General features: G+C 42.2%; 1 protein-coding gene across 3 annotated transcripts in view; it reads left to right on the top strand.

The window, feature by feature from the left end:
• RAD18 (RAD18 E3 ubiquitin protein ligase) overlaps nt 1–23,353 on the top strand; it is a 111,292-nt gene that overhangs the window by 40,127 nt on the left and 47,812 nt on the right. For all 3 annotated transcript variants that reach the window (XM_083426060.1, XM_083426059.1, XM_083426061.1), the window contains 4 exons: nt 2,755–2,831; nt 3,494–3,554; nt 17,408–17,539; nt 21,172–21,334. In XM_083426060.1, the coding sequence (XP_083282186.1) occupies nt 2,755–2,831; nt 3,494–3,554; nt 17,408–17,539; nt 21,172–21,334 (433 nt within the window). The remainder of the gene's footprint in view (nt 1–2,754; nt 2,832–3,493; nt 3,555–17,407; nt 17,540–21,171; nt 21,335–23,353) is intronic.

Here is a 23,353-nt window from a genome sequence, read left to right as displayed (position 1 = left end):
AGGGTCCTTCTCCAGTGTTCTGTTTCCCACTGTGGCCAATCAGATGCCGGCAGGAAGCCCACAAGCAGGACACAAGTGCAGTGCCTGCCCACACACTCATGTTCCCCGGCAACTGGCATTCAGAGGCATGATGCCTACAAACCTGGATGTACTAGGGTAACTCAATGAAAATGTCAACCCATTTTTCATTTTCTTATACAGTGGTACCTCAGGTTACATATGCTTCAGGTTACATACGCTTCAGGTTACAGACTCCGCTAACCCAGAAATAGTGCTTCAGGTTAACTTTGCTTCAGCATGAGAATAGAAATCATGCTTCGGCGGCGCGGCGGCAGCAGAGGCCCCATTAGCTAAAGTGGTGCTTCAGGTTAAGAACAGTTTCAGGTTAAGAACAGACCTCCGGAACGAATTAAGTACTTAACCAGAGGTACCACTGTATAGTTAACATGTTCTAGGTCATTTAAAATACAATTTCCCAAAGTTTTATCTTCTGGCAACACTTTTAAAATGATGCGAGTAAAACGACGAGAAGCATGACATGCAATATGGCTCGGAATTTGTTTTTTCCGAATCATACATAATTTTATAAGCATCTATCATGTTCTCTCTAGTCACCTACATTTACTTGCCTGTTTTCTTTTGGTCACAGTTTTTCCATGGGGCGGTAATTATGGTATGGGGAAATAAACCAATTTCAGATGGTGGTTTTGCTCAATTGCCTGAAACCATAGTTAAGATTAGCCACAGCTTATGGTTCGAACAAACCTCTTAACTGGGATTAATTGAAAATTGAAGCAAAAACTTCCAGTTTCCTGGCAGCTACACTGGAGGAAGAGATTGGAGACAGGCATGTGTGAGCTCATCCATAGCATTAAAACATATTTTAATGTTACATACAACTCAGGCTATTGTGATTTACATTAGAAGCAACTGGGTTTCTGACTCTAGTCCAGGAATGGCAAAACTGTGGCCCTCCACATGTTGCATTACAGCTCCCACCACCTTTGACCTTTAGCCATGTTGGCCAAGGCTGGGGAGTGTTGAAATCCAACAACATCTGTAGGCCCTATCACACTCCCTAAACTGCTCAATCTAGTCTGGATTTTTCTACAAATCAGGAGAGGTTTTCCAACTGTTGAGTCATGTTGGGCTTATTTCTTAGATATCTATTTATGGAGCAGCTTCTTTAAGAAGGTATCGAATTCCTGATGGAAGTAAGGTTTGAGTTCCGTTTTCCCGTGAGAAAAATCCATAGGCTCTAAATTAATGATCTCTACGCAGGACAGACTTAAAATCAACAAACATGTCAATTGCAAACAAAAATACAATCCATTTGTGATGCCAGAAACTCTCATTTTATAGCATGCTGTAAATTGTCCTGCTATTTTGTTTTTGCCAGCCATTTGAATTTCAAAGACCAGAAATAAAAAACAACAACAATAAAATAATTCTTGGTGGCGCTAACAGGCAAGAATGCTACCAAGGACCACTGTTTCCAATCTTTCCCATGCTTGGTTCATTTGATCTCACAGGTCTGTAAAACAGGTCAATTATATTTCTGTTTCACAAAAAAGGGCACCAAAATGGAGAGTGATTTGCCCAAAGCTGTTGTCTTGGGAGTTTGATTACAAGTCGGGGATTCAGAGTCTAGGATCTTAATCTCTAACCCTACACAACATTCACAGGGGCATGCTGACTCCTCCGCCCCCTGCCAACAATTTTTATTTCAGTTCTAACTAGAGATGTTCTGTTGAATAGTAGAAAATATTGATGCATGAAAACTCAATCATTATCCACCTACATAATGTTGTTCATGCACATGTATACATTTATTTTTATATGGCTTCAGCTCTGTTAGCTCTGAAGAAATGTTTGCCTGCTAGTACTGACAGCAGTGACAATTAATGCTCATAGCCCCTCTTTTCACATGGGTGGTGAGTAGAGGAAGCTGCTTAGGAATTCCAGAAGCTTAATAATAATAATAATAATAATAATAATAATAGCAGCAGCAGTTGGGAGTTGACGAATGAGAGATGTAACAGTGACTTGGAGATCTATGGACCTTGTTGTAGTGACATTCAAAACTCTCTTAGCACAGTCTTCTGTTGAGGTCTTCTAGTCCTTGATTTGTCTTTGTTGCTTATAGCTCTGGGGTGGATAGATTCTGGGGAAGGAAACACAAGGAGCAGAAAACAAGCAGTGCTTGTTGGGCAGGAGATGGGCTACTGTTGCAGAATCAGGGGCTGTTAACGCAGCCAGTCACAAAGAAGAACCTCTTGCCTTTTTCCTCTTTCATTTACCTTTCTCCTTCACTCTGTGATCTCCTTTATCAGGAAACCATTGCTGCTTTTGAAAATACTGTCTAATACTCAGATACATTAAGTCAAGGATTTCCTGAGAAGCCTCTTAGAGCTTGCTCAGAATGGCACGAGAAATCTGTCCTAATTCTGAGATCCTTCTGGCAGCTAGCATGTGGTTACTGATGTTTCCTACCCCTTTCAGCAATGATGCAGTCTTTATTCCCCTATTCAGGTCTTACTTTTCACAAGCAGGTGAACTGCACCTTCCTCCATTCTTTCGTACTCCCCGTCTCTTAGAAAAAGCTTCATTATAGGTGAAAATGTGTTTTCACTTCAGACTAGCATGTTTCAGTTCTTACAAAGAATATACTCTCAGAAACATTTTGTGCCTTGATATAAGAGGCGCCCCCCGTGACGTTAGGCTTCTGCTTACGGCAATCGTTTATTTCCACAGTTGCTGAAATTGTAGGAGAGCTGGAAGAAAATGAGAAGACTCGAACACAACTGGAATCCAGTAAACCTAGAAGAGGCGTAAGTTGATAAACTTTGACTGAGGCTTAGTGACAAGAAATGAGCATGTGCCACTTCATGTGATGAAAATCCCACAATGAGCTTTTCAAACCACAGCTGAGGATGTACCATATGTGTACCCCCTGCATTGCAGGGGACCGTACTAGATGATCCTTGGGATCCCTTCCAACTCTACACATCTATGAGATGTAGTTAATAATGACGGAGACCGGCACGCCTCAGTAGGGAGGGCCAGCCACAATTGGGGAACCACCACTGAAAAGACCCCGTCATGAGTCAACACCAACTGGGCATCCCCTGGTGATGGCACCACCAACAAGGCCTCACTTGCCAATTATAGGATGTCAAATGGTTGCTATTGGGGAAGGTGCTCTTTTAGGTACTTGGGTCCCAAGCCATTTAAAGATTTATGCACTTGTGCTAGCACCTTGAATTTGACCCTGTAGAGAAAAGGATCTCCCTTTAGGTAGACTAGCACACGTTAAATGCAATTGAGAGTGTATAGAAAGAGTGCTAAACTACAGCTGTCAGGGGAGGGGAGGGTTGTGTGAGGAGAATATAAAAACTTCCCTTTTAGATAATTATGTCTTGATTATTTTTGGGTGTGTGGCTTTATATCCTTCATCCTTCATTGAAAAGTAATGTTTGTTCTACTGTTGCAGAGTATGACATTTACCAAAAAACAGACAGAGAAAGAAATAGATGAAATTCACAGAGATTATCGTAAGTAAAGCAATTATTTCATTTGCATTTTTTTAAAAAAGGAAATTACCTCTTAGGAAATGAACAAATTACAAATGGAACTGGTATTAAAATACTCATTTTCTCCCTTTTCCCCATCATTGTTTACCTATACTAATGTGCCCAAGAAAAGAAAGAAAATAAAATAAAATGCGAGCAGTTCATCATGGAATTGCAGGGAGCTATGACTAGGAAGCAAAACTCTCCACTCTTCCTTCCACATTTGGCATAATAGCTTTGGTGTCAACATGAAGGCATACTCTGGTTCAGTTAGTTACATCTGTCCTGCAAATAGGATCACAATCTGTAGTTTGAAGTTAGTTTGCAACCCTGGTTTTGATGGGAAACAGAAACCATAGTTTGTAGGTTTTGATATACTGGAAAAAACTATGGTTTATGCTAAAGAAAGAGTATGTAATTGAATCAGAGCATGGGAGCTGCAGTGGGGTGGGGGTTCACATAGTGCCAAGCCACAGTTTCACATTTTGTCTGAACTGAACCAATGCTTTTTTATTTTAACTGTTAGCTTGCAACCTCATAGTTTGTCCAATAAGAAGTCTTAAGGAATCATTAGATTTGTAGTCATATCAAATTATGCTTAATATAATGTTGACTATGACTCTGGTTTAGAGTTCAACTTACAGTGGTACCGTGGGTTACAAATGCTTCGGGTTACAAACACTTTGGGTTACAAACTCCGCTAACTTGGAAGTAGTACCTCAGGTTAAGAACTTTGCCCCAGGATGAGAATGGAAATTGCGCCGCGGCGGCAGCGGGAGGCCCCATTAGCTAAAGTGGTACCTCAGTTTTAAAAAAATAAAAATAAAGTGGTACCTCAGGTTAAGAACAGTTTCAGGATAAGAACGGACCTTTGGAACGAATTAAGTTCATAACCAGAGGTACCACTTTACTTTCAGGTATACCCTTGATCAACCCAATGTAGGACTGCTGTGTGTCTGTTCCTCATCATATTTAGTAACTAAATGTCCTTTGGGAGTGCAGCAGGATGTTGAACTAGTTAGAAAAGCTTGCCTCATGAAATTGAGTTTAGGATATATTTTAACATGCTGCTCTTAATTATTTTTAAACTTTGATTTTGGGAATAATTTTGATCCTACCTGGTTCATTCTTTATTTAATTTCAGGGCTAATTTTTCTACACTGGATAGTCCAGCAATTCCTCTTTTGGCTCCCAGTCGATGCTTTATAAATGTCAAAACACTAGTATTAACTAGCGTAATGTGAAATGTTGTAGCAGCATTATGCAAATGGAACATTTGGAAAAAAATATGTATGCATGTCATTCTTCACTGTAGCATGACAGGTGAATGAAAGTACTGCATCACAAATGAAACTGATCAGTTTTTAATGAGAGCAGTGAGAAGCTAGAATACTGTACATTTGCTCTTGCCTTCTATGGATGAGTTGCTCGTCCCCATGCATTTTGTTCCTGACCAGTAATTTGCTTCACTTGCCATATAGGTTCATATATTCTGCAGCCATATGGGACTTTAGGGACATCGAAACTGACTAATAGCAGTCTGTGCCCAGATACTCAATGAATGACTTTGCTTTGATACAAGGGTTCTTAGAATTTTACCTAAGGAATGGTTAAAGGTGTGATCATATCCAAGCACAATGAATACAAGGATCTAAAGACAAGTCCCTCAGGAGGGAGATGTTGTTGTATTCAACTCCTAACTTCCTTAGCCTTAGATCAACAGTCAGGGATGATGGCAGCTGTAGTTCAGCAACACCAGGGTGCTCAAGGTTGGGAAGACTAAGATAGACCAGTGGAATAGTTAACAATGAAGGGATTATTCATTCATTTATTGCATTTATAGACCTCCTTTTCCTCCAAGGAGCTCAAGGTGTACATGGTTCTCTCCTCTCCATTTTATCCTAAAAAAACCCCCAAACCTGTGAGGTAGGTTAGACTGAAAGAGAGTGACTGGCCCAAGGTTACCCAGATTACCCAGTGACTGGCCCAAGGTCATGGCTGGGTGAGGATTCAAACCCTAGTTTCCCAGGTCATTGTCCGACACACTTTTCACAGTTACAGTACATGGACACTCCAATTTACAGGAAAGTAAATTTCTGAGAGTGAAATTCATAGTCCCAGAACTAATTACTACATATAGTGAGGAGGGAAAGTGCATTGTTTCAAAAAGGAACCAACATTGGGTCTGTTGGAAAGGATTGGGTCAGAATTATATATCTTTTTTTCACCAAAAGATTCACAAAGTGCAGGTGGTTGTGTTGCCCACACCTGTTCTAGTACAGTGGTACCTCAGGTTACATATGCTTCAGGTTACATACGCTTCAGGTTACAGACTCCGCTAACTCAGAAAGAGTACCTCGGGTTAAGAACTTTGCTTCAGGATGAGAACAGAAATTGTGTAGCAGTGGCACTGCAGCAGCAGGAGGCCCCATTAGCTAAAGTGGTGCTTCAGGTTAGTGGTGTTTCAGGTTAATAACGGACCTCCAGAACGAATTAAGTACTTAACCCGAGGTACCACTGTAACTGAAAAATCTTCACACGTGTGACATTATTTTGTTGATATTTGACTCCAAATGACACAGAACTCATCCAGTGAAGCTGAATGTACGTAGGAAGATTCAGAGCAGACAACAGAAAGTACTTTTTCATACAGCACGTCGTTAAACGATGGAACTTGCTCCCACAGGAGGCAGTGATGGGTACCAACTTGGATGGTTTTAAAAGAATTGGACAAATTCACGAGGATAAGGCGACCAGTGGCTGCTAGCCATGATGGCTGTGCTCCACCTCCACTGTCAGGAGCATTATGCCCCTGAGTATCAGTTGCTGAGCATCACAGATGGGCAGAGTGCTGTTGTGCTCATGGCCAGCTTGCAGGCTTCCAACAGGCATCTGCTCAGCCACTGTGAGATCAGGTTGCTGGACTACATGTGCCATTGGTCTGAATCAGCAGGCTTGTCTTACATTCTTAACCAAAGCAGATTGTGAATTATTTTGGCCAGGGAACATAAACCATGCTCGGAAACAGCGCATTGAATCAACATTGGCTGGCTACACCAACTAGACCCACTTTCTGATGTTGGGAGAGCGTAGAATGTGTTACGTGAGAATGAATGAGAAGGAAAGAGCTGTGGTAGAAAAGGCTAAGGAGAAAAGGTTTCTCAGAGAACACATTTCAGACTGCTGAGGCATTGGTTCTCAGTTCTGGAAATGGCAATCGTGAAGCTGGCAGATATTTTCCTGGAGACCAGATTTTCATAGAAGCATCCCACTTTGCTTGTCAGCTAGCTGACAGTTTGCTCAGATAGCAGGAGGCTTGCTAAACTCTGGAATGGCTGCTTGAGCACGTCTGGGCTCTTGAGGGAGAAGGAGAAAAGGCTTTGCCTGATTCACAGCTCTGGCAATTACACCAGCGAAGATGATACTCAACAAGAGCTTTGGCTTCCAAACACATCATGCTCACAAAGGCTCGCATCAATGAACTTTCAGTGCTGTGTTTCATGAGCCTCACACCTCATACTACACATATACAGTTGTACCTCATTTTGCAGCCGGGAACTGTTCTGGAGCCCCGGCAGCTAGCCGAAAAGGATGCAGAGCTAAGCACTGTGTCTGCGCATGCACACGGAGGGGTTTGTGATTTTGTGCATGCGCAATTTAGCACTTCTGTGCATGCCCAAGTGGCAAACCTGGAAGTAATACTTCCGGGTTTGCCACGGACGTTTGCTGGAATGGACGCTAGACAAGGTGGATGTTTGCGGAGGTATTACTGTAACGCTAAGGTTTCAATGGATTAATCAAGCATTTTAGTGCTCCCCTCAAAACCCCCCAAAGATAATTTATTTTGAGGTGTGCTTATGTGCGTGTATGTACAAACAGATTTATAAGCGCAAAGTATCCAAATTATATTGGTCTATCAGTGTGGAATAGGACTCCATCTAGCAGTTGATCACCAGTTATCTAACCAGGGACTGATAATTTCTGATTATTGGGGCATTCACTTGCTCCAGGGGGAGAAGACTTGATGCATACCTCATGCTGTATCTTGTACTGCGTCATGGACAAATCAGCACACTTCTGCCGCCCTCCACCTCGGGGCCACTGAGGGGCAGTGGAGGCATTCCAACCTTCTCTGTTTCTGCTCTTCCCAGCCATTCAGAGCTCCACTCCAACTGACCAACAGGCACAGAGATAAGCTGATGTGCCTTTACCCCCAGGCCTTCCAGCTCAGAGCCAGAGAGGGCGGGGGGCATGGAAGGTCATTTTAGTTCTCCGCTTGCATCAAGCAAGCATGGAGATAAAGCAAATGGCAGAACTTAGGGAGGGTGCAAGGATCAAACCTCCTTCCCCTTTTCTCCTGGTACTGGAGTTGCAGGTTTGGGCTTTTCTCACTTTGCGAGAGTCTGGCCTGAGCCCTTGTAAAGTGAGACTGTCAATCCCCGTTTCTTTTGGAAATCAGCGCAACTAGTTGTGCTCTAGGTGAATGGGAAGTTGCCGCTCTTTTGTATTCAGCCTGAGATGTCAGGAAGGCGATTTGGCTCTTGGACCAGTTTGATTACCCTTAACACCGCCGGCATTTTTCAGCAGACCACAGACAGGATGCTTTGTCATTGCATTCACCCGGATGAATGCTTCAAAGCCATCTTCTTCCAGACGAAATCCCTTGCTGAATTTTTCTGCCCTTTATGAGCCTATGCTTTGAGTTACAAGTGTTCATTTCCTTTCTGATCTACATTTGCACTAACTGCAGCCGTACTGTTAACTTTTTGTATGAGACTATAAAATGTGTCTTGTCAAACAGTTTTTTAAAAGCTTTAGATTTAATTCCAAAATATTTGGGCTACACAAGGGTGAAGAATGCATTTCCCATTGTTAATGCCATGTTTGCTGGGTATTTTGGGGATGTCCACTGCTTCGCCTTCATCCTGGGATACAGCATGTGTCTCAGTGCACCTGATTTCTACACTACTCATATGTAGGGCACATCAGCCGTGTCAATACCAAGGACATACCAGTACCATTGTAGAATTAGTCTGAGTGTTGTGCCTTTTACAAGAGAAATTCCTGGGCTTCCAGTTGTTGCCATACTACTGAACCACGATTGGGAGAAGCTGCTAGGTAGACCTAAGTTACCAAGCACTGCTTGTCCATATCTTCCATTCATTTCATTGAGACATTCATGGATGCTTTTACCTCTGTTCAACTAGGATGGGTTAGAATGACTATTTTGTTGTTTTCTAAGGTGAGAATACACCAGAGTAATCTATTAGCACTGACTTTGCAAGGATGCTCATACATACATGCATTCATATTGGGGAAAGAAGATCGAGTCTTCAGTAGTTAAAGTGAAATAATGGTCAAAGATAGCTTTGAGTACAAGCTCTAGACCCGTGGTTCCCAACATGGGGCACACGCCCCACAGGGGGGCAATTTGATTTTTAAGGAGGGTAATTCGAGAATGCATTATTAACAGTTAATGGCCTTTTAGGCTTCCTCCATGTGAATAGGAATTCACTTTTTGAATAATAAGAATTACGGAGGGGGTGGCATCAGGATTTTAGAGATGTTTAGGTGGGGCATGGCCAAAAAAAAGGGTTGGGAACCACTGCTCTAGGCAGAAACACATGTTTTCACCCATACTGTGTGAAATCTTCTTGTTTTTAAAATCTGCAATAAAAATCCCATTTAAATACACATTTTGAAATGTTTTTTGACCCTTTTTTCCAACTGAGAACTATGAAAACCAGTGGAAAACAGAGGCTGCAATCTGAGGTATCCAATCTTATATAGGCTTGCCTGGGTGCAAGTCCCATTAAACTCAGTCGTGTTTTTGTCTGAGTAAATGTTGTAGGTTTGCATTGTTTTAGCCTGGGCATAGGAAGTTCATTATTAGAATTTGCAAACTTTAAATATAGACTGATTCTAAGCTATATTAATGCTTTAACGTTTTCCCAGTTTAAGGCTGAAATGAATGGGGACAGTGGAACAAGGACATACGTTGCTCCCTTATTTATTATAATATTATTATGCTTGAATCTTTTCCCCCTTACGAATTTGGCCATTGAATTTCACTAGTGTCTTAAATTTGGCAGCTGGACTCTCTTCATTGCAGATGTCTTGCCAGGATAGGCCGCTCTGCTCCTTTTCAGCTCTTTGCTGAAATTGGAAGGGATGTTACAGTTGAAAATAACAGATGCCTTAGGTTTGGTTTGTACCAAGTAGGCGACTGAGGAATAAAGCAGGTGGGGATGGACCGGGGTGGGGGGGAGAGACTTTGCCTGCTTTTGAGGAGTTTTCTGACCCATGTGTTTCAGAGGCGGACAGGATTTTTTTTGGACTATGATTGCTGTCTACAGTATATAAGTGACACCCCTCCCCTGATAAATAGAAACAGGAAAAGAAAAATATTTATGGTGGGGTAAAGTGCAGATACAGACTGCATAAAATCTCAGCTGTCTGAAATGTATATTTGCAAAAGCTTCACTGTGACACATTATTTCAATTCCTTCCCTACTCACCTACCTTTTGTATCCCCCTAAAGCGAATGCTGAATGGTGATTTTTGAAACAGGAGAAACCTTGGAAAGGGAGCAGCAGTAAGAGAAGGTTCATGTCTCCTGATATGGCCAGGCAAGTGCTGCCCACTGTCTTTGGCCATATCACATGGAGAACTCTGAACTGGGATATCACATGAAATGATACATTCCTCTTAGCTGTTTTTCAGTTTCTGAAGGGGTGGTGGAGGAGGAAGCCTGCTATAACCTAGTGTAGTCCACAGTGTCCTCCAGTTGTTGTATTGATTTTGTTTCGTTCTGTATTGGTTTTGTTACACTGTACACAGCATAGATATATTCATGTGATAATGTGGTATGAAAATTAAACAAACTGAACTAATGAACCATTGGCCATGGATGGGTTGGTAGTAGTTGGAATCCAAAACATCCGGAGGGCACCAAGTTGGAGAACATTGATGTAGTAGGTCATGGTTCTTACCCGAGTATTAGTTAATTTTATCCAGGAGGGGCCAAGAGCATGACCCCTGCCCCTAGTCTCCTGACCTCCTCACATTGAAGTGGAAGGTTTGAAGGAGGATTGTATATGCATTCTCTTGAGTGTGATAATAGCCCCCCCAGCATGCAGCTGAACATGCTTCCCACTTAGTGTTAGAAGGTTGTGGGCAGAGGGCCAGGGATAACACATGCATCCCTCTTCCATGGATACAGTTAACAAATGCCTGAGTAGTGCTGGTGCCTATTTGATGCATTATTTTGCCAGAAAATTCTTAAGCAGAAATGCCTGGCTTAACCCCAGGCCCTGGGCTACATATTGCCCCGTGTGAGGAACCGTTCCTTTTTGTTCTTGGTGGCTGCCAAACTCAATGGTTCGACCAGTGAATCTGCTCTGATTTTTGGATCTGTGCTGTCTTCACAAACGAGAGACATTATCACAGTTCAGGGACACATTGCAACCACATGAAAGCGTTTGAGGAGGGTGCAGAGCAGAGCCTGTGTAGAGTGTCCCCTGAGGAGGGGGGGGGGGTATGGCTCAGAGACAGTCCCCAGAGCCAACTAATCCAGCTCCCAGGCCTGTTTTTATGTGCTTCATTTTGAGCGTTCAGTGATCCACATAATTATCGCAGCAACCAATCTGATAGGGTTAACTGAAGACTGTTTTGAAGTGTATTAAATTGATCTGTATTAAATTGATCTGTGAGAGGGGATCTTTTTAATACCTTAGAGAAGGCTGCAAAGAGGGTTCATGTCTAGGTCATAGAAAGTTCTTTGTGAATCATGCTTGAAAACTGGAAACAAATTTAGATGTAGAATAGAACCTCACTTACTATAGCAGTTGTTGATTTTTGTGGGTATAATTCATCAAGTAAAGCTTTAACCGCCTGCTCATGGCAATTTGAAAAGAATGAAACTGTATGGAGGAGTGCTTGGTGGATGGCTCCGATGACCTCCCAGTTAATCTGCCTTCTCTTATTATGGATTTTGCGTCAGCTTTCATAGAAACCTTGGCTAGTCAACGTTGATTCATACCAAAAAACCGTGATGGTTGTTAGAAGTTAAGCGGTGTGCTTGAAGAGGTTTTGTCCTCATCCCATTAACCTCATCATTCACTGCTCTGGAAAGTAAAACACTTTTAAATAGAATAAAACCACCACAAATGACCGGTCATTGTTAACAGCACAGGTGCCAAATGGGTCCATTAACATCTTCACCAAGGAGAAAGTTAGAGAGAACTGAAACTAGTTATTTTGGGTGACCTCCAGTGGTGTCCAGCCAATAGCAGGATGGTCTTTTGCTCATGCAACAGGGCCTCCATTCATTCTTTTCTCCCATACAACCACCCACCCACCCCAATCTGCTCTGGAGGGTTGGGGGATCCTCCAAAGCAGATGCAGGATGGGGCAGTGGGGCTGCAGAGGGAGGGAGAAGAAAGAGAGGGTGCCACTACCGAGAAGGCCCTGTGCCTGGTTCCCTGTAACTTGGCTTCTCGAAGTGAGGGAACCGCCAGAAGGCCCTCAGTGCTGGACCTCAGTGTCTGGGTAGAATGATGGAGGTGGAGACGCTCCTTCAGATATACTGGACCAAGGCTGTTTAGGGCTTTAAAGGTCAGCACCAACACTTTGAATTGTGCTCAGAAACGTACTGGGAGCCAATGTAGGTCTTTTAAGACCGGTGTTATGTGGTCTCAGCGGCCGCTCCCAGTCACAAGTCTGGCTGCCGCGTTCTGGATTAGTTGTAGTTTCTGAGTCACCTTCAAAGGTAGCCCCACGTAGAGCACATTGCAGTAGTCCAAGCGGGAGATAACCAGAGCATGCACCACTCTGTATGATACTATTTTATAGTAAAATGTAAGATACTACAGTTCTTTACTGTAAAATAGGTGTTAGCTAGATTAGTTTGACCTCAAAAGTCCTCTTGGGTGAATGAAAGTCTTCTTGCACAATGTTGGTTCTTGCACTACTTTTAGGTTAAAATGTAAGATACTACAGTTCTTTACTGTAAGATAGGTGCTAGCTAGATTAGTTTGACCTCAAAAGCTTAATTGGATCTTTGCATCACAAAACCAGCTTTGTATATGAAAGCTGGATCACCTCTGAAAGTTGGAAAGACCTTTTTTACTATAAAATTTTCAAGTATAGCAGTGGCACTGAACCATTTCTTCCCTACAGTGTTGAGTTCATTTCTCAATTTATGCGTGTTCTTGGCTTCTTCAGGGCATTGAATCTGCAGTAGGCGCTGGGGGTTTTAAACCTGTCCTGGCAGGCTGAAACTGGCAAGTTGCCTTGTAACTGCCCCTTTTAAGCATTCAGCAAAACAGCCAGAAAGCTCTACATTCTTCTTTGCTGAAATCAAAACAAAGGACACAGGCCCTTTTTTTGAGTTGCATGTGTAGTGGTTCTGAATGAAAATTGAACATCTGAGCGTATATGAAGCTACTAAATTTGGCAGAGGGGCCGTAGCTAAGCATTGGAGTGCATGCTTTCGTGTAGAAAACAACATTCATTCTGTGGCATCTCTAGTTAAAACTAGGATCAGATGCCATGTTTGATGGGGAAATCTTCTGCTTGAGGCCCTGTAGAACATCTCTGAAGGCAGATCAGAGAATACTGGCTTAGATAGACCCACAGGGTATGTCTCATTATTGACTTCTCTGGTCCACCCCCTACATTCTGTATCATGCGATCCTCTCTCCTTCCATTTGCCTAGAATTTAAATTCTCTGGAATGCATGCCCTTAGACCAGGAAGCCTGACTTAGTATCATAAGAAGCTCATTTTTATTTTCTTCAGATCACTTGGCAATAGTAGCACTGGAACTTGAAAGCATGAAGGGTTTATTTTTATTTTATTTTTCTGTTATGTAAATAAGATACTTTGGCAGAATGTGTTGTAATAAATTTTTAGGCTTGGGTATGCAGAGGGTTCGGCTTGGAACGAGACAGGCTGCTAGAGAGCCACAAGCTAATACATGTTTTTGTTTATAATGTTTCTGAAAACAGCAAATGTCACGCTACAGTTTGTGCAAATGTTTTTTTTCCTTAGCTTACAGATTTAAGATACATAGCAATGTAGCTAATTGTAGCTGGTGCTTAAACTCCTTGAAGCCATGCAGAAATTTGCAGGTTTCCCAGTCCTGTTTTTAAACCATTAGGTTAATGAGACCAAAACTAAGGAAGTGTGGGTAATGTCTTTAGGAGCATTCAATCAGGATGCAACGTGGGGTAGTAGAGAGAGTGCCAGGAGAAGCAGAGGGTGGGTTGTAATATTCAAAGAGGGTGACATTCCTGCGCACTGCCTTAAGCTTCTTGGATGAAGGTTGATGTAGCAGTAATAACAACAGACAATTACAGTGGTACCTCGGGTTACAGACACTTCAGGTTACAGACTCCGCTAACCCAGAAATAGTACCTCGGGTTAAGAACTTTGCTTCAGGATGAGAACAGAAATTGCTCGGCGGCAGCGGGAGGCCCCATTAGCTAAAGTGGTACCTCAGGTTAAGAACAGTTTCAGGTTAAGAACAGACCTCCAGAACGAATTAAGTTCTTAACCCGAGGTACCACTGTGCTGTCTTAGGGCCAGAACAGACGTGACATGGAAATCCAAACCTGATCTCCCAAATGTGTTAATAATTGTTTGTTAAAACTTAGAAGCAGTTATCTTCAGCACGTTGTGGATTTGATTTTGATCTGAGTGGTGGCAGCAGTGAAGATGCGTTTAAGCATTTCCCACATGCCATTTTCTGGAACAATCCGTCCCCTTGGGGGGGGGGAGAGCTGGCATTAGCTTCACTAGGGGGAAAAGAGGCACAATGCAGATATTTAATATTTCTTGCTCTGATATAGGGGGAATTGTTTCCTGGTGTCATCCCTGGGTTGCAGTAGAATTTATTGTTTGTCAGTTGGTATTGTCAACTCCTCTTCTGCATAATTCTCTTAAAGATTTCTACAGTTGTATAACTAGCACAAGCGTGTGTGCTTGTTTGTTTGTTAGCAGTAAATAGTCACAGGAAAGAAGGGTTGCATCCTTATTGTTGGACTGTTGTTTTTAATGCTGTTTGTCAAATAGTGTTGGGAAAACATTTCATTTTCCCACTTTTTGGAATAAGCAGCAAACAATGTAGCCTGTCCATCTGCTTGCATTCTGCTTAATGGATGGTTTGGCATTCAGAAGTCTCTGTGGAGGGCCTGTTTGGATGGATTTCTGAGAAGGCAGAGTATGTGTATTGTGCTTGCATACAAAATACAGTTATCCAGCGAAGTCTTCAAAAGTGCCTTTTAAGTAAGTTGCTGAGGGCTGCTATATCATTTATTATCAAAATTGTCATTAATCAAATTATTATTTCCTCTTTCACCAGAGCCCTCTGCCATCTCAGAGATTCTTAGTGGATTTCTTGAGCAGTCACTTTTTTTATTAGCAGATCTGAACTTTTAAAGAATGTTTCTGAAGTTTTATTACATGCTATGCTTTGGGATTAGGACTTCTTTAAGTTTTTAAAAGGAAATGAGTGTTCTGTTTATTTCAGTTTTTCTGTCATTTCAAAGATGTTACTCTCACAAGCCAAATAAATAGTTTTGGCCTTGGAACAAACCAAAATATCGAGTCAGTATTCTTCAACACTAAAATCACTTTTAAACAGTTATGTTTTGTCTCCCTACGAGCCCTTTAAATGATGTACTCCCCACACTTTTGGGTACATAATGTGTTCTGATGGAACCTGGAAGGTGATGCCCAGTACAGATAATCTTCTACCTGAGCTGCTGTCTCATTTTTCAAACTCTTTAATGAGGGGATTAGGGATATCCAAAAAGGAGAAGCACTCCTTTCACAAAATACCAGAAGATGATGAAATGAATGCAGTCATCATAAGTACCCTGAATCCTCTGCTAACAGATAGAGTAGAATTTGTATGTGACACACACACATATATTCCCTTCAGTAATATCCTGGTTAAATTGATGTCTTTGACAAGAGAGCTGCTGCTCATAAAGCAGAGAAGCTCAGGGAGGGAAAAGCAGTGGAGATTTTAGACCTGTGCATTGGAGCATTTTAGCTGAGCAGGATGGACATGCTTCTCTCGATAAATTGATAACACTGCTATGTGGGCTGTGTAGGTGAAGCTCCTCTGATATATTTCAGTAAAAATACAGTCTGGTTACATCAGTCCTTTTAGCAGCGGGAACTGTAAGAAAATCAACAACCCATGCAGGGGCTGTGTGTGTGTGTGTGTGTTCTTCCCCATTACTGTAGAAGAGAAAAGTCTAAGATTGCCCTTAATGTCATCTAACTCAAAAAATTACCATTCTAATTTCATGCCTCTTTGTTATGTATTCAGCATTTACCAATATCTAGTCGCACAAGAAGGGAAAGGTGATCATTTTCTGTTGTTGAGCTTTATTGTTTATTGAAAACCATCCATAAAGGCCTTCGAAAGAGAATACTGTGAAGCAATTGAACCAATTTAAATGAATGAGCACATGTATTGCTGCTGCTTATTCCTCCTCCTCCTCCTCACTAATCATCGCTGACATATTTGTGCAGGAACTTCCACTGTAGTGTTTGCAAACCACTGAGCAGACCTTTCCTCATGCAAAAGTTACCATCCCCGTGTCGTATCACACGTATCTGCACAAGTGGCAATTCACTGCATCAGTCTGGATTTTCATCATATACAGATGGCAGTATTTTGCACTTGATCTGTCCTCAAGCTAATCCTTGAGGACATTTCTTTGTTTGGTTTTTGGGCAATATAGTTGGTTTGTTTTTTGGCAAGGAGATGGAATAGAGATGGGATATATGTACCTTCCAGGAATAGAGCTGATTGTAGCACAACCACTCATAGCATTTTCAGGAGCAGTAAGATGGTTGATATTTTGAGGATGTTGTAGCCTCCATCATTTCCAAGATACAAGGGACGGATCAGGATATCTGTTTTGGCAGCAGTGAATGTCTCATCCCCTTCTTCTGCTAATTGTAATTCTTTCCCTCCCGCAAATGAGCGTATCAGCATCATATTTGACATCAGTCACAGATGGAAATGTCACTGTTGTTTTTGATGGGTACAGCACTACCAGTATTAAATATCTGGACAATGAAATTGGCGGGTGTGAAGCTTGTTGTGAAGTGATTTTTAAGTAAATTACTCTTTCTGTCAAAGCAGTATTTGTGATATTTCCATAATGTCATTTAATGTGGGTTACAGCATCATTGTTTGTTTATTTTATTTATTAAATTTGTATACTGCCCTTCACCTGTAGATTTCAGGGTGGTTCACAACATAAAAATAAAAGATTAAAAACCATTATTTTCATTATTTCCACAGTGAGTAGGAGCAATGAATGAAGTTGCATTAAGAGCAGAAAATATTTCTGCCTTGCAAATGAGTCCAGAAAGGTTACTAGTCAACAAACCTTTTTTTTTTTTTTTTTGCACCTTTTGGGATGCACCTGAATCCTTGATAAGGAGGAAGGAAGTGCCAACTCTTTCTATTTTTATTATTTTTTAAAACCCTCTCCTGTCTTTTTGGCTGATAGTAATTGCTCTTAGCCATGGGCAAGTGGCTATTTACAACTTTATATTGCCTGGTGTAATTGCTAGCATCCACCAGTTTGTTGTGAGGATCTGTTGCTGTGAATCGCTTTAGGTGAAAATGCACCTGAAATTGAAAGTGAATGAGTAATTACAGGAGCCTTTGTCAACGTGGTGCCCTCAGGATGGTCTGGCCTCCCACTTCCGCCAGCCCCAGCTCTTCACCAGCACTTTCTATTCTGTTAGTATATTTATGTATTCCATTTGCTCCTTATGTGCCAATGTGATTTTGTTTTTCAGGAAAAAAACATAAGGCTGAATTTCAGGCTTTAATTGACCAAGTGAACAAGAGAAAGAAAAATGCAAGTAAAATAAAGGAAGAAGTACCAGAGCAGGAAGAGGCAACTTCTCAAGAACTACCTATGGAGACTGGTACGCAGTGCTGATTAAGGCAAATTAATGTTGGATATTAAAGTCTGACGTTTCTGTGCGCTGCTCTGGTTCGCCAGAAGCGGCTTAGTCATGCTGGCCACATGACCTGGAAGCTCCCTTGGCCAATAAAGTGAGATGAGCGCCGCAACCCCAGAGTCGGCCATGACTGGACCTAATGGTCAGGGGTCCCTTTACCTTTACTAATGTTGGATGTTAATTGTTGAAAGAATGGAAGCTTGATTTTCCAAGAGCTTGGTTTGACAGGTTTCTGAAATATTTGCCTAACTTTAAGCCAGATTATTACTGTATTTATGTAAGTGTATTCTAAGCTGAGTCTGGAAAGGTAGTACAATAAGTCCTCAACTTATGCAAGGTTTACATTCCAGGGATTGCTCCTAAAGCCAAAATTGCATATAGCCAAAACACCAGTGGTGGGTAGGATTGCCAGAGTCTTTTTTCCTGGACTTCTGTCCCCGCCCCCTTTCTTCTTATTTTTTTGCCAAGCCTGTAAAGCTGAATGCACATAAGTTAAATGCATGTAAGTTGTGAGCTTACTGTATTTCAACATCGGCCATTGTCAGTGTTTCATTAGAATCCGCTCTCTCTTTTAAATGTGAGCATGTAAAACCACTTGTTGGAAACTTCAGATTTCCTTATTAGCCCTTGACATTGGAAGGCATTTCTGCTCCTTGTTAGTGGACACTTTAACCATGGTGGGGCCTGAAATGTGTGGTATAATTTAGTACATTGTGGACTTCCAGCTCAGGGGGGAATTGGGTGTTCTTATTACACTGAACCTTACTTTTATTCTGTGTTGACTACTAGTAATTCAAAATAATCTTTCTTTCAGATCCCAGGCTGGTTCAGACACACATCAGAACACATCCTATGTGTTCTGAATTCAGAAACTCTGGGCTGTTCTGATCAAAGTTAGATAATGCAAACCAGAATCAAACTGTGTTTTTTAATCTTGGTTTGTTATTAAAATTATTATGGTTGTTATTTTTATCCCATATATGGGGAGCCTCATTTTTGACTGCATCTTTTGCATTTTCATGTTGGCAGTTGGTTTCGTTTAAGTTTTCTAAATCCCAGCCCTTCTCAAGTTAACAAGATTGCTATTTTGTCCTGTCAGAGGCTCTTGACTTGTTTCACTTAGCAAAAGCCCTCTTGAATAAAAATAAATAGAAATACCAAGATGTTTTTTGAACCTTATCGCTGACATCGTATGCAGTTCTTGAAGCCAAAGCAAGCTTGAGATGCTTCCAAGAATAAAAGTTATCACGTTTAGCCTGTTTGGCGATAGTTGTCCCGCTTTCTATATTTCGAAATATTATTGGATGGAAGAAGTCCAAACTTACATTCCTCTCTCTCTGCACTCTTTTTAGAAGGATTGTTTTGCAAAAAAACTAGCAAACCTATCAACACATTTAGATAACATAATAAAAGCCACAATACGAGGGTGACCTATAAGGTCAACAAATGTTCACAATTATCTCCTTTACAACAGATGGCATAGTTCTTTAAAAGCATGGTGATGCTGTCTGTATTAGAATCATAGAATTGTAGAGTTGGAAAGGGACCACAAGGGTCATCTAGTCCAACCCCTGCAATTCAGGAATCTTTTTGTCCAATGCAGGGCTCGAACCCATGACCGCGAGAGTAAGAGTCTCATGCTCTACGGACTGAGCTATCCCAGCTGATTGCATTGTAGTGTTATTTGCTCACTTATTTCATAGAATTATAGAATTGTAGGGTTGGAAGTTTATAAATCACTTTTCACCAGAAAATATCACAAAGCGGTTTACAAAGTATTGGGAATCAAAGTGTGGGTCCACAGCAGAGGCAGAACTGAAATGTGGGTGCCGCTAGATTCCCTTTGGTTTCAAGGCATATCTTAAATCAGGTCTGCTCAACTGATGTCCCAATACAGACCACTGGTGATTTCTGGTGGCCCATCAGGGGGTTGAAAAGTGTCCTTCTTGTTGCTTGCCTTGGGACTGGCAAATATCTGGCAAGCCACAAAACTTGGCTAGCGGCTTCATGCAGCTTATCTTCTAGGGCAGACTTCCTCAAACTCTGCCCTCCAGATGTTTTTGGCCTACAACTCCCATGATACCTAGCTAGCAGGACCAGTGGTCAGGGATGATGGGAATTGTAGTCTCAAAACATCTGGAGGGAAGAGGTTGAGGAAGCCTGTTCTAGGGCAACACTGTTTCCCTTGTTGTAGTACTGATGGGAGTTGTCTTCTTCTTCTTTGGCAATCACTCATAGCCAAGTAAGATTGTTTTCCATAAACACGGTTTTAACAAGGAGTCCGTAAGTGACTGTGGAGGCCAATTTTGGATTCACACGTCCTTCCATGGTGGGGACATTGGTTTCCAGGTGAGAGTTGATCCTGGTGTGGATTTGCCAAGCGTGCACTATTCTTCCATTATAGTGCTATGGAAAGGGTGTACCATGAGATCAAGGATCAGCATAGTTCCCTCCATATGTTGTTGTAGTACTGATGGGAGTTGTCGTACATCAGCCCCAGCCAGCATGGCATGGTCAAGGACAACGGGAGCTGTAGTCCAACAACATGTGGAGAACACTGTTTTCCAGTTAATAACAATAGGTGATAGAATACCTAATTGTATCCATTATACCTAAGCCAATAAGGTCTATTGAATGGCTGTAGACCTCTGGTTTGTTACAGCTCAACGATGAACTTTCTTGGCATGTTCTGTCAAGGTGTACCATTCCTGGTTCTCCATTTGTAAAATGGAAGTCATAAGCATTTGAGTAACAGGATTTATTTTTTTAATGTACTGTAAATATTGTGTGCTGATATATTGGCTTGGGTCCTAACTTCCACTTGCAGCTTTATTGCCTTTCCCCATTCACTGCAGTCTCAACCTACCCCAGCCTTCTTGAAAAGCTGCCCCTGAAGGATGGGGTTAGGAACTGAAGCGGAGAAATTGGTGAAAATTGTGGATTCTTCCTTGCCTGAGCAAAATTACCTTCCCCTCATGCAACTGCACTTTGGGAGCCAAGCCATTGAACATTAATTGTGCTATGCAGAGGGCTAAATTCTAAAGCTTTACTGAAGAGCACCCAGATAATATTTGAGTTACAAAGCTTTAACACCACATGACTTCTTTGTTCAGTGATTATGAGGAGAATAATTCAGAGCCATCACTGAGAGTGCTTCTTTTTTTCTAGTTTTTTCTATCCTAGTTTCATCTTGTGATTGGAAAAAAAACACACATCTCACTCATACAACAACACATGCATTCCACTCATTCTCATTGGCTTTTTGTGCAGTAGTTGTTGTTTTGTAGTAGGGAGAGAAATCCATTCCTTGTAATTTCTCCTTTCACTTTAACTCTGAGCCTCTGTGAAGGCATATATATAGAGAGAGAGATTGCTGAAACAGTTGTTGAAGTCTCACCATAAGTAGTTTATTATAAAGTATGGATTTTTAAAAGGGCGTGCAATGTGCAAGTCACAAAAGCCCAGTGTTTTCATCTCTGCATGTTCTAGTTATACGCAGAAGACTACAGGTACATTGTTGGGGGGGGGGGATCAATTGAACAGTCGCTGAGTCCATTTACTTTCCTTTAGGTTGTGCTTTTTTTCTTTCTTTCTAGGAGAAAAACTGAGTGTTGAAGAACAAACAGACTTGGTCCCCCATACAGACCCCTCTTTCAAAATAGATGCTCTTGATTGTGGAGGAAGTCAGCTTCCTGATTACTCTGAAGTCAGAGGATTGTCTCCTACTCCCTCCCATCAGTTCTCTGAATCTTCAAGCAGGTTTGTCTGCATGAAAGCCTTTTGGGTTTGTATTGCCTTTTCTCAACACAGGGCACGAGACCATAAGTGTAAGATGAACGTTGAAGGTGAGAGGACTTCATTTATATAGGTAATTACAGGGCAGAGAGGGATGTGGGTGGCGCTAGGGCTTGCTGATCGGAAGATCGGCGGTTCAAATCCCCGCGATGGGGTGAGCTCCCGTTGTTCAGTCCCTGCTCCTCCCCACCTAACAGTTTGAAAGCACGTCAAGTGCAAGTAGATGAATAGGTACCGCTCCGGCGGGAAGGTAAATGGCGTTTCCGTGCGCTGTTCTGGTTCACCAGAAGCAGCTTAGTCATGCTGGCCACATGACCTGGAAGCTGTACGCCAGCTCCCTCAGCCAATAAAGCAAGATGAGTGTGCAACCCCAGAGGCGTCCACGACTGGACCTAATGGTCAGAGGTCCCTTTACCTTTACAGGTCAGAGAATAGCAGAGTTTAATGGCATATTGCAGTCTGCTTTGGGAAGTCATAGAATTATATAGAGTTGAGGATCATCTAGTCCAACCCCCTGCAGTGCAGGAATATGCAGCTGTCCCTTACGAGGATCTAACCTGCAACCTTGGCATTATCATCACCACGCTCTAACCATCTGAGCTATGTTTAGATGCTGTGGAATTGGGGTGGGGGGTTCTCTTGAAGAAACATACTCCCAAAATGCCATCTGCTCCCAGAATTCATTGTGAATACTTTGTATCTCAGCCGGTGTTTTCTTTCTACCTGCAAGTGGACTTAAGTGCATTATCCCATTATCTCTTCCATGAATGTGGTGTGTTCCAACTTGCAGGCAGTTTCAGTCAGACCACCAATCTTCCAAGCTCAGTATTATTTACTTGAGAGGCAGGGAAACATGTGCTTCTTAAACTGATTATCCCTGACCATTGGTCGTACTGGCTGGGATTGATGGGAATTTAGTCCAACGACATCTGGAGGGCATCAGGTTCTTCTCCGCTTGTTTTACATTGAGTAGCAGTAGCTCTCCAAGGCCTCTGAAGGGAAGTTTTCTCTGAGCCCTGCCTGGTAATGCTGAGAACCTTCCCTTTGCAGAACGTGTAATCTGTTGTTGTTTAGTCGTTCAGTCGTGTCCGACTCTTCGTGACCCCATGGACCAGAGCACGCCAGGCACTCCTGTCTTCCACTGCCTCCCGCAGTTTGGTCAGACTCATGTTTGTAGCTTCGAGAACACTGTCTAACCATCTTGTCCTCTGTCGTCCCCTTCTCCTTGTGCCCTCCATCTTTCCCAGCATCAGGGTCTTTTCCAGGGAGTCTTCTCTTCTCATGAGGTGGCCAAAGTATTGGAGCCTCAGCTTCAGGATCTGTCCTTCCAGTGAGCACTCAGGGCTGATTTCCTTCAGAATGGATGCGTTTGATCTTCTTGCAGTCCACGGGACTCTCAAGAGTCTCCTCCAGCACCATAATTCAAAAGCGTCAATTCTTCGGCGATCAGCCTTCTTTATGGTCCAGCTCTCACTTCCATACATCACTACTGGGAAAACCATAGCTTTTACTATACGGACCTTTGTTGGCAAGGTGATGTCTCTACTTTTTAAAATGCTGTCTAGGTTTGTCATTGCTTTCCTCCCAAGAAGCAGGCGTCTCTTAATTTCGTGGCTGCTGTCACCATCTGCAGTGATCATGGAGCCCAAGAAAGTAAAATCTCTCACTGCCTCCATTTCTTCCCCTTCTATTTGCCAGGAGGTGATGGGACCAGTGGCCATGATCTTCGTTTTCTTGATGTTGAGCTTCAGACCATATTTTGCGCTCTCCTCTTTCACCCTCAATAAAAGGTTCTTTAATTCCTCCTCACTTTCTGCCATCAAGGTTGTGTCATCTGCATATCTGAGGTTGTTGATGTTTCTTCCAGCAATCTTAATTCCGGCTAGGGATTCATCCAGCCCAGCCTTTCGCATGATGAATTCTGCATATAAGTTAAATAAGCAGGGAGACAAAATACAGCCTTGTCGTACTCCTTTCCCAATT

Source organism: Podarcis tiliguerta (genome assembly GCF_965153285.1).
Source record: "Podarcis tiliguerta genome assembly, chromosome: 2".
NCBI classification, from domain to species: Eukaryota; Metazoa; Chordata; class Lepidosauria; order Squamata; family Lacertidae; genus Podarcis; species Podarcis tiliguerta.
The sequence above is the reverse complement of the archived record's forward strand: the minus strand, read 5'-3'. Positions and strand labels throughout refer to the sequence as shown.